We start from the raw sequence: 27595 nt of genomic DNA on the forward strand, positions 1-27595 counted from the left end.
TGTGAAGACCAAGAGAGTCGTAGATGAGACAGTGCGTGGGGAGCTGTGAAGCAGGCAGGTGTGAGCTGCTAGGTGAAATGTGTGAACTCTGGTGTACGAGGCGCAGGATAGGATGTTCTGATCCAGGGAGGTTGTGTGTTTTTTTCCTGCCTGTCTTGCAGCTCTTACTGATTCGGGCCCTGAAGGAGATGACTGTAGACAAACCCTCCTAGACAGCCACTTTGAAGAGCGAAGGGTGCTCCTGGTTTATAAATCACAGCTCCGCTGGGGAGGGGACACCGCTTATGTGGTCACTTTATAGGCCGGCCAGGAGTTAAATAACTGGCACCTGGCCGGCACTGCTAGCCAGAACACCGGAGATCTAGAGTCACCCCTCAACAGCTGGGAGTGAAGGGGTGGGGCATGGTGCCTTTCTTCCCTGCCCTTCTCGGCCTTGGAGACACCTCTCCAATTTTTTAAAATTATTGTGGTAACATATGCATAAATGAAATTTACCATTTTAACCATTTTTGAGCATACAATTTGGTGACGTTTTGTAGCCATCACCACTATTTTTCAGATTTTTTTGATCATCCCCAACAGAAGCTTTATATTCATTAATAGCTCGCTGTTACCCTCTCCTCCAGCCCCTGGTAATGTCGACTTTACGACTTTACATCTCTATGAATTTACGTATTCCAGGTACTTCCTATTGGTGTGGAGGCCTGGAGGCACACTGGTTAAGAGCTCAGGCTGCTAACCAAAAGGCCAGCAGTTAGAATCCACCAGCTGCTTCTTGGAAACCCTCTGGGGCGGTTCTACCCTGTCCTAAGGGTTGCTATGAGTTAGAACCCACTTGGTGGCACATAACAACTATAACATGTTAGGGGGAATCACACAATTAGTTGTCCTGTTGTGTCTGACTTATTTCACTCAGCAGAATGTCTTCAAGGGTCATCATGTTGTGGCATGCATCAGAACTTAATTCCTTTTTATGACCACATAATATTCCTTCGTGTGGATATGCCACCTTTTGTTTATCCATTCATCTTTGATGGATATGCTACAAAAAGGATGCATCCACCCTTTGGCTATTGTAATAACGCTGCTGTGAACATGCATATATCGTCCTGCTTTCAGTTCTTTTGGATGTATACCTAAAAGTGGAATTGCTGAGTCATAAGTTAATTCTATTTAACTTTTTGAGGAATCGTCAAACTTTTCCTCACACCGTTTTATATACCTAGTCCTTGCCAATACTTATTACTTTCTCTTTTTCTAATGAGAGCCATCCTAGTGCGGGTGAAATGGTATCTCAGTGTGGTTTTGATTTACATTTTCTCTAGTGACTAATGATGGTGAGCATCTTTTCATGCGTGCTTTAGCCATTCATATATCTTCTTTGGACCCATCCACTTTTGCACACTCATTTTAATCCTTGCCGACCTGGTGTCTCCCAGCAGAGCAAGGACAGGGCCTGTTCTAGCCACATCCCTTGGCCCTCTTCCAGGACTCACTCACTGGTGGTGGGCTTCTGCTTCCAGGCTTGGTGGGTGGCATGTACCAGGCATGTACTCACCAAAATGTCTGGACCAAATTTTCCTGCCCATTTAAAGAATTTTGAATGCCTTTAACTTCTTGCCTGGTGTTTTCCAAGGTCCTTTCTGACACGTTTGTCCTTTTCGTTAGACCTAGAGAGCGTTTTGGAGTCCCTGGGTGGTGAAAATGGATAACATGTTCAGCTGCTAACCAAAAGGTTGGAGTTTCGCGTCCATCCAAAAGCTCCTCTGAAGAAGGGCCTGGTGACCCACTTCTGAAAAATCAGTCATTGAAAACCCTGTGGAGCGCAGTTCTAACCTGACATGCACGGGGTCGCCACGAGTCCGAATTGACTTGGCGGTCGCTGGTATTTGTAGGGAATGTTTCAGGCTTGAGAGCCTCGAGGCTTTCCCAACCTCCCTGATGCCTCTGAATCAGCACCCCAGAAGAGAAATAAAGGGGTAACTTTTCCATACCCCTCACCTGGTGCTTGGAGAAGGACCCCCACCACTGCATGTGACCCCTGATTGGGAGGTCCTTTGTGTCCCTGGGAGGCGATGCTGTCCCTAGGCTAGCTGAGCTGGGAAGCCTTCCTTCCCTTTCTGGCTGAAGACAAATTCTTGCCTTGTTTCCTGACCTTTTCTTATCTCCCCATCCTCCCGAGCCCAGTTTATCTCCCGTTCCTGGGGCCCTCCTCTCGGGTGGTCCTTTCTGTACACTTGAGCTTTTCAGCTTGTCCATTACTCCGTTCACTTTCCTTCCTTCCTTCTCTGCCAAACCAAATCCTGGCCCTCTCTGTTTGTGCCCTGACAATTCACGTTTTGAATGCAGAATGGTTCGGATCACTCTTCATTGCTTCAGTCTTCTGTGCAAACTTTGTCCCAGCATGCAAAAGCTAGGACCTTTATCTCAATTGAAGGGACCTGAGCGTTCATTGAGCTGGCCACCCTTCCTAATGTTAAATTACCGAGAGAAGCGCTCCCCAAAGTGTTTGCCTGGAACTCTGGATTGCTAAAACGCACCTTCTCCAATGGAAAAATCTAGAACAATGGGGGATTGTATGCTCCATTGAGTTAACGTGCTATGTTTCCCTCTTGAAAGTTTGGGACAAATTACTGTGTAGAAGGCTCTGGAAAGTTCCACACTAAACTAACCTGTTTATTTTGACTAGGAATCCACGTAACAGAGACCTTCCCTCCTAGCCTGTTTGTGTGAGCTCTCTTTACTCTTCAGGTCTGGTTCTAGTTGGTTGTTTTTGCCAGAAAACTCTTCCTTGTGTTTAACTGAAGTCCGTCTGTCATTTCCACAACCACAGCCCAGTTCTGGTTGTCCTTTGGGGCCCCTGGGAAGTTTTAAAGGTCCCTGGGTGGCACAGGTGGTTTGCAATTAGCTGCTAAACTAAAAGTTGGCACTTTGAACCCACTCAGTGGCGTCATAGAAGAGGGGCGTGACAATCTGCTTTCATGAAGATTACTGCCAAGAACACCCTTTGGAGAGGTTCTACTCTGTAATACACGGGGTTGCCATTAGTCAGAACTGCCCCCAGGGCACCAGGTTTTGGTTGTTTTGGGAAGTTTAAATGCAACATCTGAAGACAGTCCTCTGCTTCCCTGGGCCATATACCCCTCCTTCCTTCCACCCCAATCCTGGCTTAGGGTCTTGACTCATCATCTTGGGTGCTCCCCTCCTGACAGGACCCCCTTTGCCCGTGACCTCCCTGAAGCGTGGTGTCTGCATATGGAGTCGAGCAAACTGTCACCAGATGGAGAGGACGGGGACCTCCTTTGTTCTGTATTCATGAGTTTTGTTCTTACTGCCAGGATTTCATCCCTGAGAGCTTTTTGTTTTTTTTTATTGTGATAAAATATAAATAACATAAAAAGTTATCATTTTCAACATCCTTAAGTGTATAATAGCATTTCGTACACTCATAATGTTGTACAAACATCCAAAGCCAAACCAAACTGGTTGCTGTCGAGTCAATTCTGACTCATAGCGACCCTATAGGACAAAGCAGAACTGCCCCATAGGGCTTCCAAGGCTGTAGTCTCTACGGAAGTAGACTGCCACATCTTTCTCCCTCGAAGCTGCCAGTAGGTTCAAAACCTTTTGGTTAGCAGCTGAGTGCTTAACCACTGCACCACCAGGACTCCTGTATAACCATCACCACTATCTATTTCCAAACTTTTTATTGCCCCAAACAGAAACTCTACACCCGCTGAGCAAACTCTCCCTGTCTCCCTTCCCCTGGCCCTGGTAACCTCTAATCTACTTTCTGTCTCTATAAGTTTGCCTGTTGTAGATATTTCACATGGTGGAATCATACCGTATTTGTCCTTTTGTGTCAGACCCCATATTGCATGATTCCATTGGTACGAAAAGTCTAGAATAGGCAAGCCCCTGTAGATTCGTGGTTGCCAGGGGTTAGGAATGGGGAGCAGCGGCTAATGGTTACAGATTGCTTTCTGGGGTGATGAAAATGTACTGGAATTAGTGATGATGGTAACACAACCTTATGGTGTACTAGAAACCACTGAACTGTACATTTTAAGAGAGTAAAATGTATAATATGTAAATTCTACCTCAATAAAGCTATTACTTAACCCAAAAAATTTAAAAAAAAAAAAAAGTAAATGAGGTTGGTCCCTGAGTCATTTTTAGTGAACCCATAGAAGCCATTTCTCCCGTTCTTAAGTGTTCACAAGCCATCCTTTGATAATACTGGATCTTGGGCTGGTCCATCTTAGTTCATATGCTTTACCCGCCTCCTGGAAACCCAGAAACACCTTGCTTGTTTCCAGTCCTGGAAGCCTGTCCTTCCGAGGGCCTCAGAGCTCACAACAGACATCTAGGGATCTCTGGTGCCCTTAGTAGCCCCTTGACTGTAATCCTTCCGTGCAAGGAGGAAGCGCCCAGTGGGAGCGGAGAGAGTACACAGAGAGGGAGATGGCAGATGCTAACCACCAGAGAAGGGCAGACGGTGGGTGCTGTTGGAGATTCGAGCTCCCTGAGCTCTGGGGGCAGGGCACTCTGGGTGGGAGGAAGGTTATGAGGTGAGATCAGCCCTGGAAAGGAGTCTGCTGGGCAGTACCTCCAGACCTCTGGCCTTAAATACCACCAGCCCACGCTAGTCCATTTCTTGTTGTCACCAGGCTACATTTCTTGAGTGGTGGGTGGTGGTGATGGTTCCCACCCTTGGAGGGGTTTTGTTGTTGGGGGAGGGAGGAAAGAGATGGACAATGGGGAAGCTTGATTTGTGCTTTTCAAGCAAGGTGTTCATATCTAGGCAAAAAGTAATCTCTGGGAAGTGGTTCTTAGCATGGGCCTGGTGGAGAGAGGAGTGCCCAAGGATACAGAGACAGGACCAGTGGCCAGGAGAAAGCAGAGGATGGAATGATGCAGAAGGCTCCAGCAGGGTTGTCCTATCTACTGGGGAGAAGATGGAAGGGCCTGGTTTCCTGCTCCCCCCTCCCCCTGCCAATGAGTTTTGGTTTGTTTCCAGGGAGGGGGCTGGGGTGCCGGAGGGACATTAGCAGAGGTGCCGATCTCTGTGAGGGACTGCAGCTGAAACTCAGCAGAGAAGGCAGAGCTGGCACTCACTTGCACCAAGTGACCATTCAGACCTGGATACCATGAGTGCTTCCGAGGACAGGGTATAATACCAGAGAGCGGGGCCTGATTCGTAGCTGCAGCTCCTAGAGATGCAGGAAACCAGACAAGGGAAAGGGAGGAGGGTGGGAACGGATGTGGTGGCAGACATGCCACGGATGGTGACCAAGAGAAGGCCCCCAGTGTTGGCAGTTGAATTCATTCCCTGTGAATTTATGAATTGGGTGCATGGGGGGCGTTCTCGTACTCCTCCAGTGTCCAGCGTCAGAAGTGCTCAGTCAGTGTTTGTCGATGAAACTGGGGGAAATGATGATAACCAAGGTATGGTTTTCATCCTCAAGAAACTTGGGGCTGAGTTGTGGGGATCAAAGACATGAAAACCAATGTGTGTACCAGATCCACTCTGAGTGGTACAAAACCCAAATGTATTTAAAGGAGAGTGTATCCTCTCTGCGGAGGTGACCCGGGGCATTGCAAAGCAGGTGGCTTTTGAGTCTTGTTTCAATGAGCCCAAAAGGATCACACATTTGGGAGAATAGCGAGTGTCTTGAGTCCTGGGCTGTGGCCATTCCTCACCAGTACCCTTCCTCTGATCCTGCAGGTATGATGCCGGGCGGGATGGCTACATTGACCTGATGGAGCTGAAGCTGATGATGGAGAAGCTGGGGGCCCCCCAGACCCACCTGGGCCTGAAGGGCATGATCAAAGAGGTGGACGAGGACTTTGATGGCAAGCTTAGCTTCCGTGAGGTACCTGTGTGCTGCTGGTGCAGAGCCCCTGTGGGGTAGTACCCCCAAGAGAGCTCAGATTTACAGTCCCATGGGGCGTAAATGGGTCTGACTACTCTAGAGCACCCTTTGGGTATTTAATCCATAGTTCTGCTTTAAAAAACAACTCTAAGGAGATAGTGGGCAGCAGTGTTGTCATGGGAAAATGCCTGGTAAGCGGATTGAAAGCTAGAGTGCAGAGAAGAACCCATTGGGGTAAAACTGTACTTATAGAGATATCTGGAAGGACCTTCACTCAGAATTCCTAGTGGGTATTTATAGGTGCAACATTTTTGGTTGTTTTATTATTTTATACTTTTGTTTTTACAATAAGCTTTGCATAACAGTAAAAAAAAAAAAAAAACAATAAAACAAGAGGTCTTACTGTGTGCACAGATCTGCCCTTCCCAAACAGTCCAGGAGTGGGCTTCATGGCCCTTAAAACCAAAAACCAAACCCGTTGCCGTCAAGCCGATTTCGACTTACAGCGATTCTATAGGACAGAGCAGAACTGCCCCATAGAGTTTCCAAGGAGCGCCTGGTAGATTTGAACTGCTGATCTTTGGGTTAGTAGCCGTAGCACTTAACCACTGCACCACGAGGGTTTCCTTCATTGGTCTTAGAACCCCTGAAATTGTAGGTACACTTTTCTGTGTGTTCAGGTATCATCTCCGGAAGCATACACAGAACATTCACAACCTGACCCCAAATGATTGACACCCTCAGTAATAAAGCCATTTCTGTTTTTTGGGGAAAAAAATCTCAAAGTCATCTACTTTTTTCATGGCAAGGATGCAGCCCCACAAGGAAGGGAATTTCTTCGTGTATGAGTTTTATTGAAAGGCCTCTAGCTGTGTCAGTGTGATCTGTAATTACAGTAATGTTGGTGACAACATCTGAACTGAAGTCTTGTTCACAGTCATGTCTCAGCCAGGGCCTTAGGAGCTACGGGTGAAGAGGACTGTCCTTGCTCCCTGCTGTTTAACTTGGGTTGTCCCAGAAAGCGGAGTTCTGGTGTCTCTTGGTTTTTGATGGTGAGACTGTTAGCCAAGTACAAGTCTTTGTCCAAACTACATAGGGCCATTTTTGTTCTCCCTGGGGGTCTCTGCAGCTGAACTAGCAGCCACAAGCGAGCCCCTTTCCCAGCTGGGATGAAACTGGACTTGCCCCTCACTCTTGACATGCTGTCCCGCAAATCTACTCCCGAGTATCCTGTCTCTTTCTTTCCTCAAAGCACAGATAAGGAGATAGTAGATCACAGAAATCCTGTGTTGGGCATAACATTCAGGAAAATCTACTCCAGTTTTCTCATTTCAGAGCTGGAAGGTCAAAAGGTGGGGACTTGCCTGAGACCCAGTACCAGCTCATTGGCCTCATGCCACTCGGCCTCCCCCATCACCCGCCACCTATTCTTGGTAGGTGCTCCTCTGGTTCCCTGGCTTCTCATTTGGTTCCTTCATGCCGTTCATACATCTTGAAGGGCATTGGCTCTTTCCAGCCTGGGTCCACTGGGGTGTGGAAGGTACAGACTTTGGCCATGATGAAGCTTTGGAGGAAACGTGGGGGAAAAGAGTTTCTGTAGCCAAGGTGTGGCTTCTGGGGAACAGAAATGAAGAGGGTATTGATAGGTCTGTGCAAATCATTGATGAGCGAAGACATCTCAACTCCCCAGTTTTGCTCAGGGGCTACCCAGAGACACTTCTCCCCAAATCCAAGATGCTTAGTTAGCTTTTGGTTAGCTGATGGTTTGGCCGTTTCCCACAAATGGACATCAGAGGCTTGGATACCTCCAAAGGATTTCTGTTGTGGGTTCTCAACCCCTTTCATGAAGCTTCACTGGCATTTGCATTAGATCATTTGTCAGTTCAGAGCCCTGTTGTGGTCCTGTCTCTAGCTAGGGCACCCAGAGTAACAGGATTGGAAGTGGAAGGACACGTTTGCCATTAACACCTCACTGCCCAACCTTCTCCTTTTATCACCTAACTCTTCTGGCTTCTCCCACATTGTGAATCATAGCAGGCTGATGCTGTGTTTATGGGGCGAAAAGAATGTGGGCTTACAAGCACACCTCGGTCTTCTACACAGAGCAGTGTAACTGCAGCGAGTTATTGTACTTTTGAGCCTCAGTTTTTCTGCCTTTAAAAATAGGCATGTTAATGGCTTTCCCTCAGGACTGTTGTGAAAACTAGGCTCTCTTTCTGGGCCTATATCAGTTAGGACTCTTGGTTGCAAGTGACAGGAAGAGAAGGTAAACTACCTTAAGCAGGAAAAATAACAACATACCTGGGATATAAAGAAGTAGAACAGCTTCAGGCATAAGTAACTCGGGTTCTTTCCCTTGCCATATCTTGCCTGTGCTTTCTTCTATGTCTGCCTCATCCAGTCCTTCCCCCAGGAGCTCCAGGTTTACATAGGCCGGTTTAGCAATCTGAGGGGATGGAGAGAGGGCTTCTTTATCTTAGAATTGATTGGCTCTACAGGGGTCACCTGCCCACCTCTCAGACCAATCATTGCGTTCAGGGTACTGTGATTGGCTAGGTCTGGGTCATGTGTCATCAAGCACCACAGTCAAGAGCCCTGCCATCACCATGTGGGGCAGGGGTTGGCAGCTACACAAAATTGCTCACTTGTACGTTTCCTTCCTCAATTCTTGGCACTTAGTAGGTGCTCAATGAATGTTTATGTTCCTTTTCTTTACCTTTGGATGAACTCACCAAATCATACCCAGTAGAAGTTCTTTGACACAGAACATGTGTCTCTATGAGTACTATTTGCTGCTTTTCCCCAATTTATAAGAGAGCTGGTCTTTTTTTAAAACCGTTTCTTTTCCAATTATGGAAAATAATACATGTATCCGAGAGACATTTCAGAAACTGGCAAACATGAAGAAGGACGATGCAGCAGCATGTTTCGGGACCAGAGAACATATTTTCACAACATAAAAAGAAGGGTCAGAAGCAGTTACCCAAGTGTATGTAAAGTGCAGTTTGTATTTGTGATTTACGTTTAAGTATGTGTACAGACAGAGAAAACAGACCACAGATACCATCTCACCCTGACAAGAATGGCCCTGATCAAAAAAAAGGAAAATAACAAATGCTGGCAAGGTTGTGGGGAGATTGGAACTCTTAAACACTGCTGGTGGGGCCGTAAAATGGTGCAACCACTACAGAAAATGGTATGGCGCTTCCTTAAAAAGCTAGAGATAGAAATACCATATGATCTAGCAGTCCCACTTCTAGGTCTATATCCTAGAGGAATAGGAGCCGTTACATGAATAGACATGCACACCCATGCTCACTGCAGCATTATTCACAATAGCAGAAAGATGGAAACAACCTGAGTACCTATCAACAGATGAATGGATAAACAAACTATGATATATTCACACAATGGAGCACTAAGCAATGATAAAGAACAATGATGACTCTGCAAAGCATCTCACAATATGGATAAATCTGGAGGGCATTACGCTGAGTGAAATAAGTCAATCATAAAAGGACAAACGTATGAGACCACTATTATAAAAACCCATGAAAAGGTTTACACACAGAAACATTCTGTTATTGTTACCGGGGAGGGGGAGGGAGGGAAAGTCACTAACTAGATAGTAGACACGTGTTAACTTTGGTGAAGGGAAAGGCAAGGCACAATATGGGGGAAGTCAGCACAACAGGACAGAGGCAAGGGAAGACACTGAGAAGTAAGATGAATGGAAATGGGGAACCCAGGATGGTAATGAGGAGAGTACTGACACATTGCGGGAATTGCAACCAATGTCATGAAAAAAATTTGTATAAATTATTGATTGGGAAACTAATTTGTCCTGTAAACCTTCACCTAAAACTAAAGAACAATTAAAAGGGAAAGTGAGGAAAAAAAAAGACGTAGCCAAGGGTGGACTAAATGTTAAAAGTCCCATCTCTAGCTGTAGTGATCTAGAACTGGATCCCAGGTACTCCCTACCTTATTCTAATCCTTTGGAGACAGGTAGCAAAGCCTTCGTATCCTCATCTGTCCTTGTTGTCTTCACTAATTCCATTATTTCAATCACAAAGCAGAATTGCTTCATGGCCAGATATGCATTAGTTTTGAACAAAGGTCAGATGAAGGGCGTACTGGAGAGCTTTCTGTACCGGGAAGGGTGGGTCCCTGGCAGTCCTGGCTGTGCTGGGCTACCCTCCTGCCTGGCCATGGTTGATTGGGCCTTGGATGGACCCCTGGCCAGACTAGGCCAGTTGGTTTCTCTACTATGGAAATCTGAAATTGGGACTGAAATACTGCACATTGGCTTTGTAGGTGGCTGGTTTCTGAGAGAGCAACTCACCGGGGTGGCTGTGTTCTACCTGTGGACCAGGGATGGAGAGGAGTTATGGCCTCCCATCCAAGAAGCATTTCCAGTCTGGCTTGTCCTCCCCAGGCTGCTGCATCCTGCCCTTGCGGTTTCAAAACATCATTTTTATATGATGAATACCTCTTTTTTTCCTTAAGATAACAAGTGTTTTTTCTGTCACGTGCAATCAAAGAGCTCTTAAAGCGTATAGGAGAAGTTTGTGTAACTTGCAAGAGCCATGAAGTTAAAAATTTCCCAAAATTAGCAGAAACATTATGCTGGCTTGTTTCTGAAACAATGCTTTCGCTTTGTGAGTGCTCCGTCTCTTTGTTTTCTGCTTCTCCTTCCCTTCCCCCTCTTCCCTCCTAGTCACAGCTAGGACATTTTCCAATTCTTCCACAACATACCAGTCTTTGTGGACTATAAATAGGAAGACAAACAAGGCTGAATGGCTGGGCTGTTGGAGAAGTTGTCCTACAGTGGTGGTTAGTGATTATAGAAGTCTTAAGTGGAAATGCCTGGCTGCCTTTTGGGACGCTGACCATTTCAGATTGAGCTGGATTTTTTTTTTTTTTTTCTTTAACTGGCTGGCAGGCAGGGACCCTAGGTGATGACAGGGCTGCTGTTGGCAGTCTGCTGAGCAGGTAGAGTGTGTGCCTACAGTTTGGGTCCAGGTCAAAGGATTCAGCAAGAACAGCTCTGAGAAGACTCTTGAGGGATATTTGGAATATTTTTTCTAGTTTACAGAGCTCCTCTGTAAATATGAGCATCATCATCTCCACTTTTGGTGTGAGAAAACCGAATTGGCTGGTATGGAGGGGCTACTTGTTCTGTGTTTTCCAGACAGGAATAATGAGATTGGAACCTTCTAGAAAGGACACTTGAGGGGTAGGTATCTCTGTGCCTTCCCTCCATGCAGGGCTCACTGCAGCATGAAGTCTTTGCTGCTGAAATCTCTTCTTGCGAGTTTGACCATGACTGTCCCTCCTACGCCCATTGGTCTCAGTCCTATTCTTGTTTTCCAAGACTTCTCTCTAACCAATATTCTGGCTCCAACAGTCTGTTGCTGAGTCTCTGCTGGCCTCTAGTGAGGGAGTTTGAAGCTGCAGGTGGATGGACGAGGCATTTCTGTGAAGCAGAGCTGACGTCAGCCTCAGCAAAGCTATGAGTGCTTTAGTGTCTTGCTTTACCCCTTGGTTTTTATAGCTGGCGAAGTTCCGCAGTGGACTTAGGGCCCCTGAAGCTGGAAAGACAAGGTTTTATTAATAAAGCATTTTTGGGTTCTTTTTGTGATAGTGGTGAAAACTTTCACTTGAATGAAACACTCCTCCCTCTGGGAATTAGAAATGTTGGCAATAGAAGATACCCAGGTTGGAATTTGGAAAGCCTGTTGAAGTTGTTTAACCTATGACCCCACTTTAGATAATGTTCTTTTCCCTTGGGGGAAATCATATTTAAGGGAAGACGGTCATGAAAAAAAACCCTGAAATTCCCGGTAGGTGTGCAAGGCATACCTTGGGCAGACTTTAGCCATGTTAGCTGCTGTTGAATCAGCACCCCGCTCATGGTGCGAGTCACAGCGACCCGGTGCACCAGGAACAGAGTGCTGCTGGCCCTGCACCATTTTGGCTAGCACCTGTAAACCTGGAGAAGCCCTCTTCCTGTGATGACTGAGAATACATCAATTTATACTCTCTCTAAGTGAAAAAATATAGAAGTTGGATAGCAGTTGTTTGACAATTAAATTTGTAAAAATTCTTTAAGCAAGAGAACTCAAAAAAAAGAAAACCAGAAAACGACCTTGGGGAGGTGATAGAAAGATGGAGTCTCTGCCTTTCCAGTCTGGCCTATTTATTTATTTAAGCATTCATTCTTTGGAGGCTTCCAGTGCAAGCTGGCTTCAATGATTAACTCATTCAGGTCACATTTTGTATCTGGAGGGACAGGATGGATTATTCAATAAATGATGCGAGGATTGCTAACTAACCATTTGGAAGGAAATTAGGTTAATGTTCAACCTCACAGGATAGATTTTAGAGATTAAAGATTTCCATGTTTAAAAAAAATAAAGAAGCCATAAAAGAACTGGACAAAAACACAGGTGATTGTTTATGTAAACTCAGTGGTGAGGAAAGTTTTCTTAAGCATACCACTGGTGAGAAAAAATTTTCGAAAGTCAAAAATTTTGTAGACAAAATTAAAAGGCGATGACAGGGGTAAAGTATTTAAAACATATAAAAATCTCTTAGAAAGCAGTAAGAAGGCTAAACTCTGATGTAAAAATGGCACCCATGAGAAATGAAAATTGAAAATATTAAATTATTGCATTAAAAAAGTAGTATAGACAGATCTATCTGATTTTTCTCTCATGGCTATAAACTAGGTTGTTGCCACTTTTTTGCTTTTAAATATAATGCTTCCTAAACTATCGCATTAGGAGAGACAGAAACATGTATACACTGCTGGTGGGAATATAAAACGGTATGACCAATTTGGAAATCAATTCGACACTTCCTTAAAAAGCTGGAAATAGAACTACCATACGATCCAGCAATTCCACTTCTCAGAATATATCCTAGAGAAATAAGAGCCTTTACACAAACAGATGTATGCACACCCAGGTTCATTGCAGCACTGTTTACAATAACAAAAGGGTGGTAGCAACCAAGGTGCCTGTTAACAGATGAATGGATAAATAAATTAGGGTATATTCACACAATGGCGTTCTGTGCAACAATAAAGAACAATGATGAATCCGTGAAACATTTCATAATGTGGAGGAATCTGGAAGGCATTATGCTGAGTGAAATTAGTCAGTTGCAAAACGACAAATGTCGTATGAGACCGCTATTATAAGAACTCGAGAAATAGTTTAAGCACAGAAGAAAGTATTCTTTGATGGCTACAGGGTGGGGAGGAAGAGAGAGGAGTATTCACTAACTAAATAGTAGACAAGAAGTATTTTAGGTGAAGGGAAAGACAACACACAATACAGGAGAGGTCAGCACAACTGGACTAAATCAAAAGCAAAGAAGTTTCCTGAATGCAACCGAATGCTTTGAAGGCCAGCGTAGTAGGGGCGGGGGTCTGGGTACCATGGTTTCAGGGGACATCTAGGTCAATTGGCATAACAAAATGTATTAAAAAAATATTCTGCATCCCACTTTGGTGAGTGGCGTCTGGGGTCATACATGCTAGCAAGGGGCCATCTTAGATGTATCAATTGGCCTCAACCCACCTGGAACAAAGGAGAATGAAGAACACCAAAGACAATTATAAGCCCAAACACCAAATGAACACCAAAGATAATTATGAGCCCAAGAGACAAGAAAAGGCCACATAAATCAGAGACTCCATCAGTCTGAGACCAGAAGAACTAGATGGTGCCTGGCTACCACCCATGACTGCCCTGACAGGGAACCCAACAGAGAATCCTTGATGGGGCAGGAGAACAGCAGCATGCAGACCTCAAATTCTCGTAAACAGTCCAGACTTGGTGGTCTGACTGAGACTAGAAGGACCCCGGAGGTCATGGACCCCAGACCTTCTGTTGGCTCAAGACTGCAACCATTCCGAAAGCAGACTCTGTAGACAGGCGTCGGACTGGACTGCAGGACAGGAAATGGTACTGGTTAGGAGTGGGCTTCTAGGATCAAGTAAACACATGAGACTATGTGGGCAGCTCCTGTCTGGAGGGGAGATGAGAAGGCAGAGGGGGACGGGAGCTGGCTGAATGGACATGGGGAATACAGGGTAGAGAGGAGGAGTGTGTTGTCTCACTGCGGGGAAAGCAACTAGGAGTATACAGCAAGGTGTATATAAATTTTTATATGAGAAACTGACTTGATTTGTAAACTTCCACTTAAAGCACAGTAAAAAAAATCACAAGAGAGTTTCTGGGGAATGTGAAATTAATGGTTGGAAGAACCCAAGCACTGTATTTTTGGTAAATATTCCAAAGGGGGCATTGGTGGTTCAGTGGTAGATTGTCTGCCTTCCATGGTGGAGACCTGGGTTTGATTCCCAACCAGTACGCCTCACGTGCAGCCACCACCCATCTGTCAGTGCTGGCCTGAGCGTTGCTATGATGTTGAACAGGCTCGGAAAAAAGGCCCGGTGATCTGCTTCTGAAAATCAGCCAATAAAACCCTATGGACCAAAAAGTCCTATCGGCACCGATCACGGGTTGGTGCAGGACAGGGTTGTGTTTCATTCCATTGTGCACGGGGTCGCCAGGAGTTGAGGGCCAACTTGTCGGCAGCTAATGACAACAAATATTTCCAAAATGCCCTGAAAAATTTGAGGCAGTTTATACCCCTGCCAGCTAGGTGTGAAGGGTGCCCATTTCCCCACGTTTTCATTTTTGACAGTTTGATAGAGGCGTAGAAGTAATTCATTATAAACAAAACCATTATAGGGTTGTGTGTTTTTTTTTAAATAGGTTTGGCAATAGCAACTTGAACTCAGGCCAGAGGGGAGTCTTGTAAACCTTCTGGGGAGGCCGACTCTGACTCTCACCAGCCTCTCCCTGCCTTCTTTCCCTCCCGGTAGTTCCTGCTCATTTTCCACAAGGCTGCAGCAGGGGAGCTGCAGGAAGACAGTGGGCTGATGGCACTGGCAAAACTCTCCGAGATTGATGTTGCCCTCGAGGGTGTCAAAGGTGCCAAGGACTTCTTTGAAGCCAAGGTAGGTGCCTTGTCGCTCCTGTGCGGGACAATTGCTTGCTGCCATCACCCCACCCGACAGGAGCTCTCTTGTCAGTGGCTTGTTAACTGTCACACGACACATGGGACAAAGCAACAACAGAGACTGGGTGTCATGCACAATTGCAGGGAGATGAGAGAATAGTGTGTGTCTGTGTGTAATCCGAAATAACATGTGTCTGTGTGTGTGCCTGTGTAATCTAGAAATGAAAAACAAAACAAAAAAAATCAGATGATAAAACATTCAAACCTGGTTTCAGATTCAAACGGGTTTGCTGGTACGGTGCCCCAAGATTGACTCTTGGTCCAGACTTACCTAGAGAATTCCCTTCTACCCCAAACCACAGTTGAATTGCTTGAACAGCTACCTCCATCTTTGTGTCTCAGACACCTGTGTTATAAACAAGTGGGTAATGCGGCAGATGGAGGGCCATGGCAGCTTACCCTGAATGTCTTTGCTCCATTGACAGTGGTTGGTAGTTGGAAGGATTCTCCACCCCACTGTCCCAGAGCCCTTCTGGGTTCTTCCGTTCCTTCAAGTGCTCATGCAGTCATTAAACGTTCCTAAGACCCTCCCGCCTGGGCATTGTCATCTTCGTCTCCACAGGGCACACCTGCAGAAGGCAGGATCAGGAGGGCCCTCCAAACCCCCTACCCAACCAGAGCAGTAAGTAGAGGGCAAGTACAGGATCCATAACTACTTACTTACTGTGTAACCTCTCCAGGCCTCAGCTTCCTCATCTGTAAGACGGGGATGATAATAGAGGATTAAATGAGTTAATGTCTATCAGTCGTAAGTTCTTGGCACTCAGTAAGTGTTCCTTATACAGTATGAGCCGTTGGGACTCTTTACTACTCCAGGCAGGAACCAGCCCTTTGTGGAATTTTTGCTTTTTTCAAGAAGGTTCCCTAGAGACAGGTGTCCTTGGTGACATATCCCAGCCTGCTCAGGACCCTGAGCAGGAGACTCCTTACTTCAGTGATGCTGCTGAGAGACAGATTCCATTATCTTTCTGCCAATACAAACACTGGGAACCATGGCGGACCCCAATATAATGTCTGATTTCCTAGTGCCTCATCTGAGTCTCAGGCACAGTCCAGGCACCCATTGAGCCTTGAACACCAGTGCCATGTGCCCAACTCTGAAAGTGGCCTGAGCCTTCCTTGGTGACTTAACTTGGATTCACCAAAGCTGCAGCAATGCCAGGCACCACATTAGGCTCTGGAGATACAAATCCTTAAACCAGTGAAGGACACAGAACCCGTGCCCTCCGTAGGGTAAACACACAATCTGATGGGGAAAGCAGACTCTCAGCGTTGATAGAAAGCCTGTGGAAGGGAGGCAGGAGAGAACAAGGTAAATTTTTATGGCACTGGGTCTTCCGAGGGGTTCCAGGTATTGATGCAGTCAACACTTGCAGATCTCTGCTGATGCTTTGGGAAATATCCTTAGGGTTGGAACCCTAAGGTTGGAACATTGTTTGCACTCCAGTGGGGTAGACAACGGCTACAATGCAGTGACAAGTGCACTTGTTGAAGTGTGCAAGGAGTCCGTGGGAACATCTTGTCTTGACGTTGGAGACCTTTTCAGTCTGGCTCTGGATCTTTGCCCCAGCTTCATCCACCCATGTGCATTTCTCCAAACACTGTTGCCACACCCTTTCACAACTGGGCCTGAGTGCCTGCTCTTTCTTCTGCCTGAAGTGCCCCACCCAAATGCCTCTTCCTAGAAAACTGCTGATTCCCTAAGACCCACATTAAAGAGTTGTCTCTTCTTGGCTGCTTTCCCTGACTCTCCACGCAGAGAGAGTCCATCCTCTCCTGCATACTTCTATTACAAATGGCAGTGGCATTGTAATTCATCTGTTAAAGGCACTCTTGGACACTCTTGAAAGAGTGTAAATTGACCCAGGCTTTTTGAAGAGGAATTTTGGGACTCCTATGCCAAGCCTATTGCTGTCAAGTCAATCCTGACTCATAGTGACCCTGTAGGACAGAGCAGAACTGTCTCATAGGGTTTGCAAGGCTGTAATCCTTAGGGAAGCGGATTGCCACATCTTTCTCCTGCAGAGTGCTGGTGGATTCCAACTGCTGACCTTTCAATTAGCAGCTGAGTGCTTAACCGCTGTGCCACCAGGGCTCCTTTTATTTTGGGACTAGCTGTTAGCATTTCATATCCTTCACCTCCAAAATTTCACCTCCAGCGTTTTATACTTCAAAGGCACTCAAACAAATGCACACAGATATATGGACAAGAATGTAATAGAGCAAAATTGAAACAATCAAAACTTCCATTTTCAAGGAACCGGGCCCATTGTGGTACCTCCACGTCTTTGAACACGCTGTGGCCACGTGATTGCGTGGAAAGATGTCCAAAGCAAATGAAGCCCAACGGTCTGAATGACATCCCAGTTTTGTTAAATAATATGAATACTTACTGGAGGATTACATACTGAATGGTTAGCAATAGTTATGTCTAAGGGATTTATATTTTTGTGAAGTTTTATAATGCGTGTGCATTATTTTTATAAATATAGTCAGGCAAAAAGATGAAAAGAATAACAATACATTTTTTCAACATGTTATGTTTCTATGTCTGCCTCCTCCCCCAGACGCAAAGCAGAGGAGGTGTGTTATCTTTGTAATTACGGGGCCTGGCAGATAATGGCCCTCAACAAAGGCTTGTGTGAATGACGAATGGAAGGAGTCATCGTTTGGATTTGGGAGAGGGCCATAAAGGAGCTGACATCTGCAACAGATGCTAGGAGATGAATAAGGATCACCTTGTGATCAAGGGAGGGGAGGTGTTCCTATCGTGGGAACGGCGAGAGCAGAGGCTCCGTGGAGTGGAGGAGGAGGAATCTTTGGAGGCTGATGAGGTGTCCTGATGTGGTGAGGACTCGGGACATTGAGGGGGCGGGGCTGGCGATGTGGAAGCCAAGATGAAAACACACAGATCAAGGAACTGGACCAGCGCTTCCCACCTTTGTTGTTGCACATGTGGTAGGTGACCTGTATGTGGCATGCTGGGGAGGATGGCCCTGTCCACATGTAGTGTGTTGAACAGTTGTTAGTTGCCATTGAGTCAATTCCTCCTCATGGAGACCCCACATGCGCAGAGTAGACTGCTCCCATAGGGTTCTCAAGGCTGTGACCTTTTGCTTATTTATTTATTGTGATTTAGGTGAAAGTTTACAGAACAAATTAGTTTCTCATTAAACAGTTAATACACAAATTGTATTGTGACATTGGTTGCCAACCCTGTGATGGGTCAGCACTCTCCTCTTCTCCACCCCAGGTTCCCTATTTCCATTTGTCCAGTTTTCCTGTCCGTTCCTGCCTTCTTGTCTTTGCTTTTGGGCTCATGTGCGCATTAGTTTCCTATACATGATTGAACATGAAGCGTGTCCCTTACATGTGTTATTTTTGGCCCTATGGACCTGTCTAATCTTTGACTGAAGGGTGAACCTCAGGAGTGACTTCAGTACTGAGTGAAAAGGGTGTCCAGGGGCCATACTCTCAGGAAGGTTGTGACCTTTCAGAAGCAGGTTGCTAGACTTGTCTTCTGAGGCACCTTTGGGTGGGTTCAAAGTGCCAGCCTTTCAGCTAGCAGTTGAGTGCTTAACCGTTCGTGCCATCTGGGAAGTCCTCGGGTTGAACAATGTCCACCTCAAATTCACGTGACTTTATTTGGAAATAGGGCCTTCACAGATGTAACTAAGGTAAGGATCAAGATGAGATCACACTTGAGTAGGGTGGGCCCTTAATCCAACGAGAGTGTCCTTATAAGAGACAGAAAGGATATAGAGAAGGCCAGGTGACAACAGAGGCAGAGACTGAAGTGTTGGTCCCATAAGCCAAGGAATGCCTGGGGTCCCCAGAACCTGAAAGATTCTTCAGTGAGAGCATGGCTCTGCGGACACCTCGATTTCAGACTTCTAGCCTCCAAAATCATGAGAGAATAAATTTCTGTAGATTATAGCGTCCAAGTTTGTGGTAATTTGTTATGGCAGCCTTGTCGTTAAAAAAAAAAAAAAATAGTGGCCATCAAATCGATTCTGACTTATGGCGACCCCATGTGTGTCAGAGTAGATCTGTGCTCCACAGGGTTTCCACTGGCTGCTTCTTCAGACATAGACAACCAGGCCTTTCATTCGAGGTGCCTCTAGGTAGATTCGAACCTTCAACCTCTTGGTAAGGAGCTGAGCGCATTAACTGTTTGCTCCACCCAGGGACTCCCAGATAAGCTCAAGAGCATAGATAGTTGTAAAATGTAGTAAAATTGATCAGGAAATGATGTCTTTTGACTATTTGTTACTGTTGTTTTTAATTTATTTGATTGTAAATTTATACGATTTAGTGTTTAATAACAGTGATATTTAACAACTAGCCCTCAATATTCCTGAAAATTGAACAATATTGAACAATCATCTTGTGAGCAGGCCCAAGGCATCCCAGCCACCTCTGGGTGTAGGATTAAGTGAACTGCCCAGCCTAACTTCCCTGCATGTGCTGAATCACAGCCATGGGGAGCAGGATGAGACGGTGGGAGAGGAGCACCCTTCTGTTTTTTCTAAATAAGTGAGGCGAATGGGCTGTGGAGTGTGGCAGGCCTCGGGGTGGGCTGTGGCGGTTTAGACAACCACTATGGGGGAATGGTGAGGAGGGCTCAGCCTCGTGGATGGCTCAGCCCAAACTGGAACTCTGACACTCCAGTGAAGCCAGATGCCATACTTGTGAGACTTCTAAAATAACACGTCCTCGGTTTAGAAGCAGGGAGAGATGAAATCCTCCTTGATCCAAGGGTGGGACTCGAGTGAGGAGGGGGGAAGGAAGTACCTGTCCCCACAAAGTTGGAGGTACTGTGACAAGTGTTGCTGCAAGGATTGGCCAGGGCTCTATGTTAAGTTGGAAGGTAAATCTGGGTGAGACCACCACATCAGGGGATAGGGGTGAAGAGAAAGGGCAGGAGTTTTTGGAGGCAAGTTAAAGAGGAGAGGAGGAAGGGCTGGAGAAGGAGGGCAGCAGAGGTCAGGGTTTCAGCCAAAGGCAGGGGCCAGAGGGTGAGAAGGGCTGGGGTATTGATGAGGCCCTACTCCAAGCAATTAAATCCAGTCTCTGGGGATGAGGATGGACATCTGTGACAATGTGAGGAGCCGGGGTGAGAATTGCTGGATAAGAGAAGCATAGGAAGCAGGCTCCTATGCCAAAGAGACACCTGGGGAATTTGGAAAACATATTTTCCTAGCCCCTACCTCCAGGGATTCTGATTCAGTGAGTGAGAACAGAACAGGTGCCCTGGCGTCACAGTGGTCAAGCAGTTGGCTGCTAACCAAAAGGTCAGTGGTTCAAACCCACCAGCCACTCCACAGGAGAGAGATGTGGCAGTCCGCTCCCGTAAAGATTTATGGGGCAGTTCCACTTTTTCCTGTAGGGTCCTGTGAGTTGGAATGGACTGGATGCCAACAGGTTTGGGTAGTTTTAAGAATGTAACACTTCCTGGTAATATTCTCAGAGATATCCTGTCTTCAGAAATGGACCCTATAAGAAATGCAGAAAGAATTTAGAAAATGAACATTACGATTTTTCACTGAAATGTGAGACTTCATACTGAGACACCCAAACATGGAAGCTAGTAATAGAGAAATGAAGGGAATTTGAGAGAAGGTGACACATGTAGGGGTGGGCCATTCAGACATGAGGAGGGATTATAATATAGCAATGTAAAATCATTAAAAATACAATGAAAGGAATGCTTTTCTACAAAAGCTGGGATGAAGAGTAGAAAACATGGTGAATCATGAAGACACCTGCAAAGTTAAGAACTGCCTCAGCCCCCACACATACCCCCCCCCCCAAAAGACAATAGGAGCCTAGGAGTTTAGCAGTTAACTTACCCCTGGGCTTCCAATGTTATAATTCAAACGTAATGAAAAAGATTGTAACACATTTATTTTCTGAAGACATTATGATTCTGATAACAAAATCAGAAAAAAATAAAGCACCAGAAGAAGTTTTTTATCGAGCTCATGAATATAGGTGTAAGAATCTTAAAACATGAAGAAATGGAATGCAGTTATAATGTTTACAGATAAAACTGCAAGCATAATTTAAAAATGTTCATATTATGGGTAGATCAAATAAGAAAAAAAAGATCATTTCAATTAGATGTCTCAAAGACACATGGTAAAGTTTAATACCCATTCGTAGTAAATGGGTAAAATGAGAAAACAAAATGTTCCTTCAACATGATAAAATAATATTTACTTTCCTTATAAATATCAAGGCATTTTACACAGCAGTAATATTGAATAATGTAGTACAGGTGCAGGAATAAATTAGCAGTGGAACAGGGTAGAAAACAATAGAAACTGATCTTCAGTGGAAATTATTATATGAAAGAGATAGTTCTCAAATCAGTGGGGAAATGGGCTTTTCAATAAAAAGCATTGAAATAATTGGCTATCCACTTAAGAAAATGAAGTAAAGTTTCTACTTTATACCTTTCTAAAATAAATTCCAGGTGACTTAATGAGTCATACATGAAAAAAAAACATAGAAGGATTTGAAGAAAATTCAGGAAAATAGGTTTAGAGCTTTGGGGTATGGAAATGTTCTGAAACATGACATAAAATGAAAGGCCAGAAAGAAACTGGTTGATAAATTTGATTTCATCAACATTGAAAATATCTGGCCAAGATGGTGGAGTAGTGAGACGCTTCCGGTGAACCCTCTTACAGCAAAGACCTGAAAAAACAAGTGAAACGATTATATTTATGACAAGCTAGGAGTCCTGAACATCAAAAGCAAAGTTGGAGAACAGGCTGAATGGCAGGGGGAGGGAGAGACAGTTCAAAAGCAGAGAGGAATTGCCAGACCTGAATCGCCAGGAAGCCTCAGGCTGCGATAGGCTGGTGGTAGTGTTTGGCTGCAGTTTCCTCAAGGAGAAACAGCCAGCCGCACAGCCTACTCACACCTCTGGAACCAGAGAAGAACAGTGCTCTCGGCAAAAGCTAAGTACTTGCATATATTTTACCATTCCCCCAGACCCCAAGCTGGCTTCAGTGGCTGTTGATATCCCTGGGCCTGAGATAGGTCCTGCTGAGTATCCTGAGTCATTCTCCTGGCCTTGGAGAAGGATTAAATTCACAATTGGAGGAAAAGGTAATCTGTCAGCTCCACTAACCTGGGAAGCTCAGGACAGAAGTGGCCCCTGCCTAGGCATAAGTGGTCAGTGGACTTTGAATACTTTTCCCTCCTGCATGGGCTTGCGTGGGCCCATTTCAGGAGAATAGGCCCTTGTTGGCAGACTGCAGCTGTTTCAGATGCTCAGTGGAGAGGTGGGTGTTTGATGTTTGACACCGCTTTGCTATTAAACAGGGTCTTCACCTACCCACATCAGGGGCCTAAGGACTGGTGGCTCCACTCAGATCACCCAGCCACCCCCGACAGGGGTCCAAGGATAACTGGTACCTTCCAGTCCTTACAACCAAAAACACTGGGTGCCTATGGTCCATCTGCAGAACCCACCCTGCTGTGCTCTCTAGGGAACAGGGATGCACTTTCCTCACAGACACTTGGGGGATGGTTGTCAACCCCTGCCTTGTTCAGAGCTTGACCCCCTGCTGCAACCAGATACCAGCACCTACACCAGTCACCCCTGCCCCTCTAAGACTATAGGACAGTGCCTGTACCACACACTTGATGACCAGCTACCTGGACACCTGAGCTAAATCCATACAAGAAAAGTGAATGGACTCCAAGGCTGATATACGTGATAACAGCTCTAGCCATCTAGTGACAGGACGTTAGAGCTTCAAAGGCAAAAATAATCAAGCTAGCTCACTCAAGCAACGTATTTGGGCATATCAAAACAAAGCAAAGCAAGAAGCTAGGGTACGGTAAGCAAACATAAAATTAATACAATAACTTATAGATGGCTCAGAGACAACAGTCAATATCAAATCACATAAAGAGGCAGACCATGATCGCTTCAACAAGCTCTCAAAATAAAGAATCAAGGGATCTTCTGGATGAAGGTACCTTCCTGGAACTACCAGATACAGAATACAAAAGACTAATATACAGAACTCTTCAAGACACCAGGAACAAGATCAGGAAGGAGATCAGGCAGTACACAGAACAAGCCAAGGAAAACACAGATAAAGCAGTTGAAGAAATTAAAAAGGTTATTCAAGAACATAATAAAAAATTGAATAAGCTGCAAGAATCCGTAGAGAGACAGGAATCAGACATTCAAAAGATTAACAATAAAATTATGGAATTAGACAACTCAATAGAAAGTCAGAGGAGCAGAATTGAGCAAGTGGAGGGCAGAATTGGTGAGATTGAAGATAAAGCGCTTGGTACCAATATGTTTGAAGAAAAATCAGATAAAAGGATTTTAAAAATGAAGAAACCCTAAGAATCATGTAGGAGTCTATCAAGAGAAATAACCTACGAGTGATTGGAGTACCAGAACAGGGAAGGATAACAGAAAATACAGAGAGAATTGTTGAAGATTTGTTGCCAGAAAACTTCCCTGATATCGTGAAAGATGAGGAGATATCTATCCAAGATGCTCATCGAATTCCACACAAGGTAGGTCTTGAAAATATCTGTATGATCCAAGATAACATAAAATTAAAAGACAGGCAAAAGACTGAGAGAAAGTAATTGAAAAATATGTAAGAAGGGACCAACCTGCAAACTACATAAATAGCTGCAAATTAAAAATAAAACCCAATAGGTAGATAGAAGGGGATACAAATAGATAATTCATCAAAGAGTAAATAAAACAAGATGCCATTTTTTTTTCTCTATTCATAAAAGAGGAAATAAAACCAAGGTGCCAATTTTTTTTTTCTTTTTTTTTTTGGCAAAAAGGAAAAGTATTAATGATAAGCCTGGGTAAGGCTGTGGGAAATGAATATTTTCAGTCCCTGATGGTGGACAAGTAATTTGGAACAGCTAGTTTGGAGAATATTGAATATATCATGGGCTGCCAAAAGAAAGAACAAATCTGTCTTGGGAGAAGTGCAGCTGGAATGCTCCTTAGAAGCGAGGATGGTGAGACTTCATCTCACATACTTTGAACATATCAGGAGGGATCGGTCCCTAGAGAATGACATCATACTTGGTAAAGTAGAGGGTCAGCGAAAAAGGGGAAGACCCTCAACGGGATAGTTTGAAACAGTGGCTATAACACTGGGCTCAAGCATAAAAACAATCATGAGGGTGAGGCAGGACTGGGCAGTGTTTCGTTCTGTGGTGCATAGGGTCGCTATGAGTTGGAATTGACTCGAAAGCACCTAACAACAACAGTTTGCAAAACAATTTAAAAGTCTTTATAAAAATAATGTACACACCCAACGTATTGCTTTGAAATTTGACCAAATTGATAATGCACAGAGAAAAAATAAGAGTTGGTGCTAGAGTAGAGAATTTTAAGATGGATTTATCTGATGTTGCATTATTGAAGACAAAATAGAGTTTTTAAAAACAAGTGACTTGGGATCCCATTCACAGCACCAACAGAAACATGTAATTTTTGAAAGTATACTTGGAATGACTGATTTTGAGAAAACAAAAATTTACTTGGCGATATAAAAACGACATTAAATAAAAACGGAGGCATTCAGGGGGAATGGTATATTGTAAAGATACCTCTTGTCACAGACTAAATCTGTAGACTGATGTGATCCCAGAGTCCCAGCAGGAGGTTCATTTTGCTTTGCCCTCCTCCACCACTCCCCGAACTACACAATATTATTGTGAAATGAACCAAACCAAAAAACCAAACCCGTTGTCGTCAAGTTGATTCTGACTCATAGCGACCCTAGAGGACAGAGTAGAACTGCCCCGTAGGGTTTCCAAGAAGCACCTGGTGGATTCGAACTGCTGGCCTTTTGGTTAGCAGCTGTAGCTCTTAACCACTATGCCACCAGGGTTTCCATTGTGAAATTAAAGGGAGGTAAAATTGGGTAGCCACCGCCTGTCTGCTATTTTGTTATGTTGTGGTTGCTTTGGTGTTGCTGTGACGCTGAAGCTATGCCACTGGGATCACAGATACCAGGAGGGCTACCCGTGGTGGACAGGTTTCGGTGGTGCTTCCAGAGACAGACTAGGAAGAAAGGCCTGTTGATCTACTTCTGAAAAGCAGCCCATGAAAATCCTATGGAGCACACCAGAACATTGTCTGACATAGTACCAGATGAGCCGCCTAGGTTTGAAGGAACTCAAAATACGCCGCGCAGCAACGGACTCAAATGTACCAATGATCATGAAGACGGCGCAGGACCTGGCAGTGTCTCATTCTGTTGCCATGGGGTTGTCGTGAGTCAGAGCTGATTCCATGGCAACTAACAACAAAATCGGGTAATACTCAGGGATATTAAACAATATCCTAAAAAGAAGATGTCTTAGTCATCCAGTGTTGCTGTAACAAATACCACAAGTGGACGGCTTTAACAAAGAGAAATTAATTTTCTCACAGTCTAGTAGGCTAGAGGTCCAAATTCAGGGCGTCAGCTCCCGGGGAAGCTTTCCCTCTCTGTTGGCTCTAGAGGAAGGTCCTTCTCATCAATCTTCCCCTGGACTAGGAGCTTCTCCATGCAGGAACCCTGGGTTCAAAGGATGCGCTCTGCTCCTGATGCTCCTTTCGTGGTGGTATGAGTTCCCCTTTCTCTGCTTGCTTCTCTTTCCCTTTATCTCTTATAAGATAAAAGGTGGTATAGGCCACACTCCAGGGAAACTCCCTTACATTGGCTCAGGGATGTGACCTTAGTAAGGGTGTTAAACAACCCACCCTAATCCTCTTTAACATAAAATTACAATCACAAAATGGAGGACAGCCACATTGCACTGGGAATCATGGCCTAACCAAGTTGACACATATTTTTGGGGAACACAGTCCCATCCATGACAGAAGTAGAAAAACCAACTTTAGTAGATAGGAACCTTTGCAACACCAAAAAAACAAAAAACTCATTGCCGCCGAGTCAATTCCATCTCATAGAGACCCTATAGGACAGAGTAGAACTGCCCGGCAGGGTTTCCAAGGAGCGGCTGTTGGATTCGAACTGCTGACCTCTTGGTTAGCAGCTGAGATTTTAGCCACTGTACCACCAGGGGTCCATGTGTAACACAGCAACAAAGTGGTTTAAGGTGTCAGCAGTAATAGAAAGCCAGCTTTGGAAGACCAAAGGAAAGGAATGTGTGTTGGGAGGGTCCTGCCCTCCTAGTTCAGTTGTCTGGTGGCTTGCTGGTGACCATTCTGGCTGGGGCGTCAGCATCTCCAAGCTTCTCTTCCGCTCCCTTACTCTGCTCTTCTGTTGTTTTGCTCTTTCTCTGCAGGTTCAAGCCTTGTCATCTGCCAGTAAGTTTGAAGCCGAGTTAAAGGCTGAGCAAGAGGAGCGGAAACAGAAGGAGGAGGAGAGGAGACTCCGCCGGGCAGCATTCCGGGAACTCAAGGCGACTTTCAGTACATAGTCCTGTCGACCTCGATCTCCATCCACAGCTGTGCCTTATAGATGCCCCTGGGAGAGATGGCCGCCCCTCACCACACTGGGCTCCTCGCTCTCCTCACCCACCCACCTTTCAATGCAAACTGCTTAGACAGCCTCACAATGGTGGCAAAGTCTTCCCCATGTCCGAGCCGCCCCAGAGGGTCCTGGGATGGCCAGGTGCCCTGCTCTCCTCTCTCTCACCTCCTTCCTCTGTTAGCCACAAGTTGCCTCCTTTTGGCAGCCTGTACATTTTCCTTGTCCCTTTACCATTCCTCGTCAGAGAGTGGTATGCTGTGCTCATCTGTACAACTACTTCTTTCTTTCGTGGTCCTCAGAGAAGATAGTGCAGTCCCCAGAGGACTGGAGTTTTAACGTTGCCCATTTTCTTGGAGAATTCTCTGTACCCCTCCCGCCTTGTTTCCCTTCCAGTTTTCTTGTTCTCGCTCTTAGCTTGATTGCTTTGGCCTCTTCTCTCCTTTGGTGCTGCTGGGGCTTAAGGGAGGCTGCGGTAGACCACTACCCACTCCCTCTCCAACAGGGGGAGTGGTTCACTGCTGAGAGGACACAAAATAGAGAAGAGGTGGGAAGTTCGGTCCCTTCCCATCGGCCTTCCTCCTGTCCCCTTTGCATCTGCCCTGGATGTTTTCCCATTTCAGCCTTTTTCCATCCTTAAATACTGTGCTACTTAACTGTAAGAATGCAAGAGTAATTAGAATTAATAATATTGAGTGAGGAGAAGAATTCTTGTTCAACTCTAACTCTGTGCAAATTATACTAGGCCCCTGGCATTCCAATGCCACAAATCCAGGACCTTCCAAAATTCTGAACGTCATGGCCATGCTCATCAGCCAGCCAGTGTCCAATATCTGCTCCAAGGTTTTGAGGTGAAGATGTTCTTACCCACCATGGTAATTTTTTTTTTATGTCGTTAGCTCTTGTTTTCTCCTCACAAATATCAGGAGTTTGCTGTATTTTCAAAAAATAATTTCTCATGTAGTATTTACTCACTTTTGTAGCTGCTGTCTTTTCAATAAAGGAAATGTTCTCCCTTACAGCTGTTTCTTGTTAAATAAACCATGCAAATGGACTTGGTCATCACACCAGCATGAGTCTAGTCTTCTTTGACCTGGGGGAGAGAGGAGAGTTTTTTCTTTAGGG

At 45.2% G+C, this 27595-nt stretch overlaps 1 protein-coding gene across 1 annotated transcript in view; it reads left to right on the plus strand.

Moving 5' to 3' along the window:
* Nucleotides 1-27488, plus strand: part of EFHD1 (EF-hand domain family member D1) — a 44198-nt gene extending 16710 nt beyond the window's left edge. Inside the window, exons 2-4 of the mRNA XM_049888461.1 lie at nucleotides 5729-5876; nucleotides 14779-14913; nucleotides 26286-27488. Coding sequence (XP_049744418.1) covers nucleotides 5729-5876; nucleotides 14779-14913; nucleotides 26286-26420 — 418 coding nt within the window. The 3' untranslated portion in view covers nucleotides 26421-27488. The remainder of the gene's footprint in view (nucleotides 1-5728; nucleotides 5877-14778; nucleotides 14914-26285) is intronic.
* The last annotated feature ends 107 nt before the right edge of the window (nucleotides 27489-27595 follow it).

This window comes from Elephas maximus, chromosome 6 (assembly GCF_024166365.1).
Source record: "Elephas maximus indicus isolate mEleMax1 chromosome 6, mEleMax1 primary haplotype, whole genome shotgun sequence".
NCBI lineage: Eukaryota > Metazoa > Chordata > Mammalia > Proboscidea > Elephantidae > Elephas > Elephas maximus.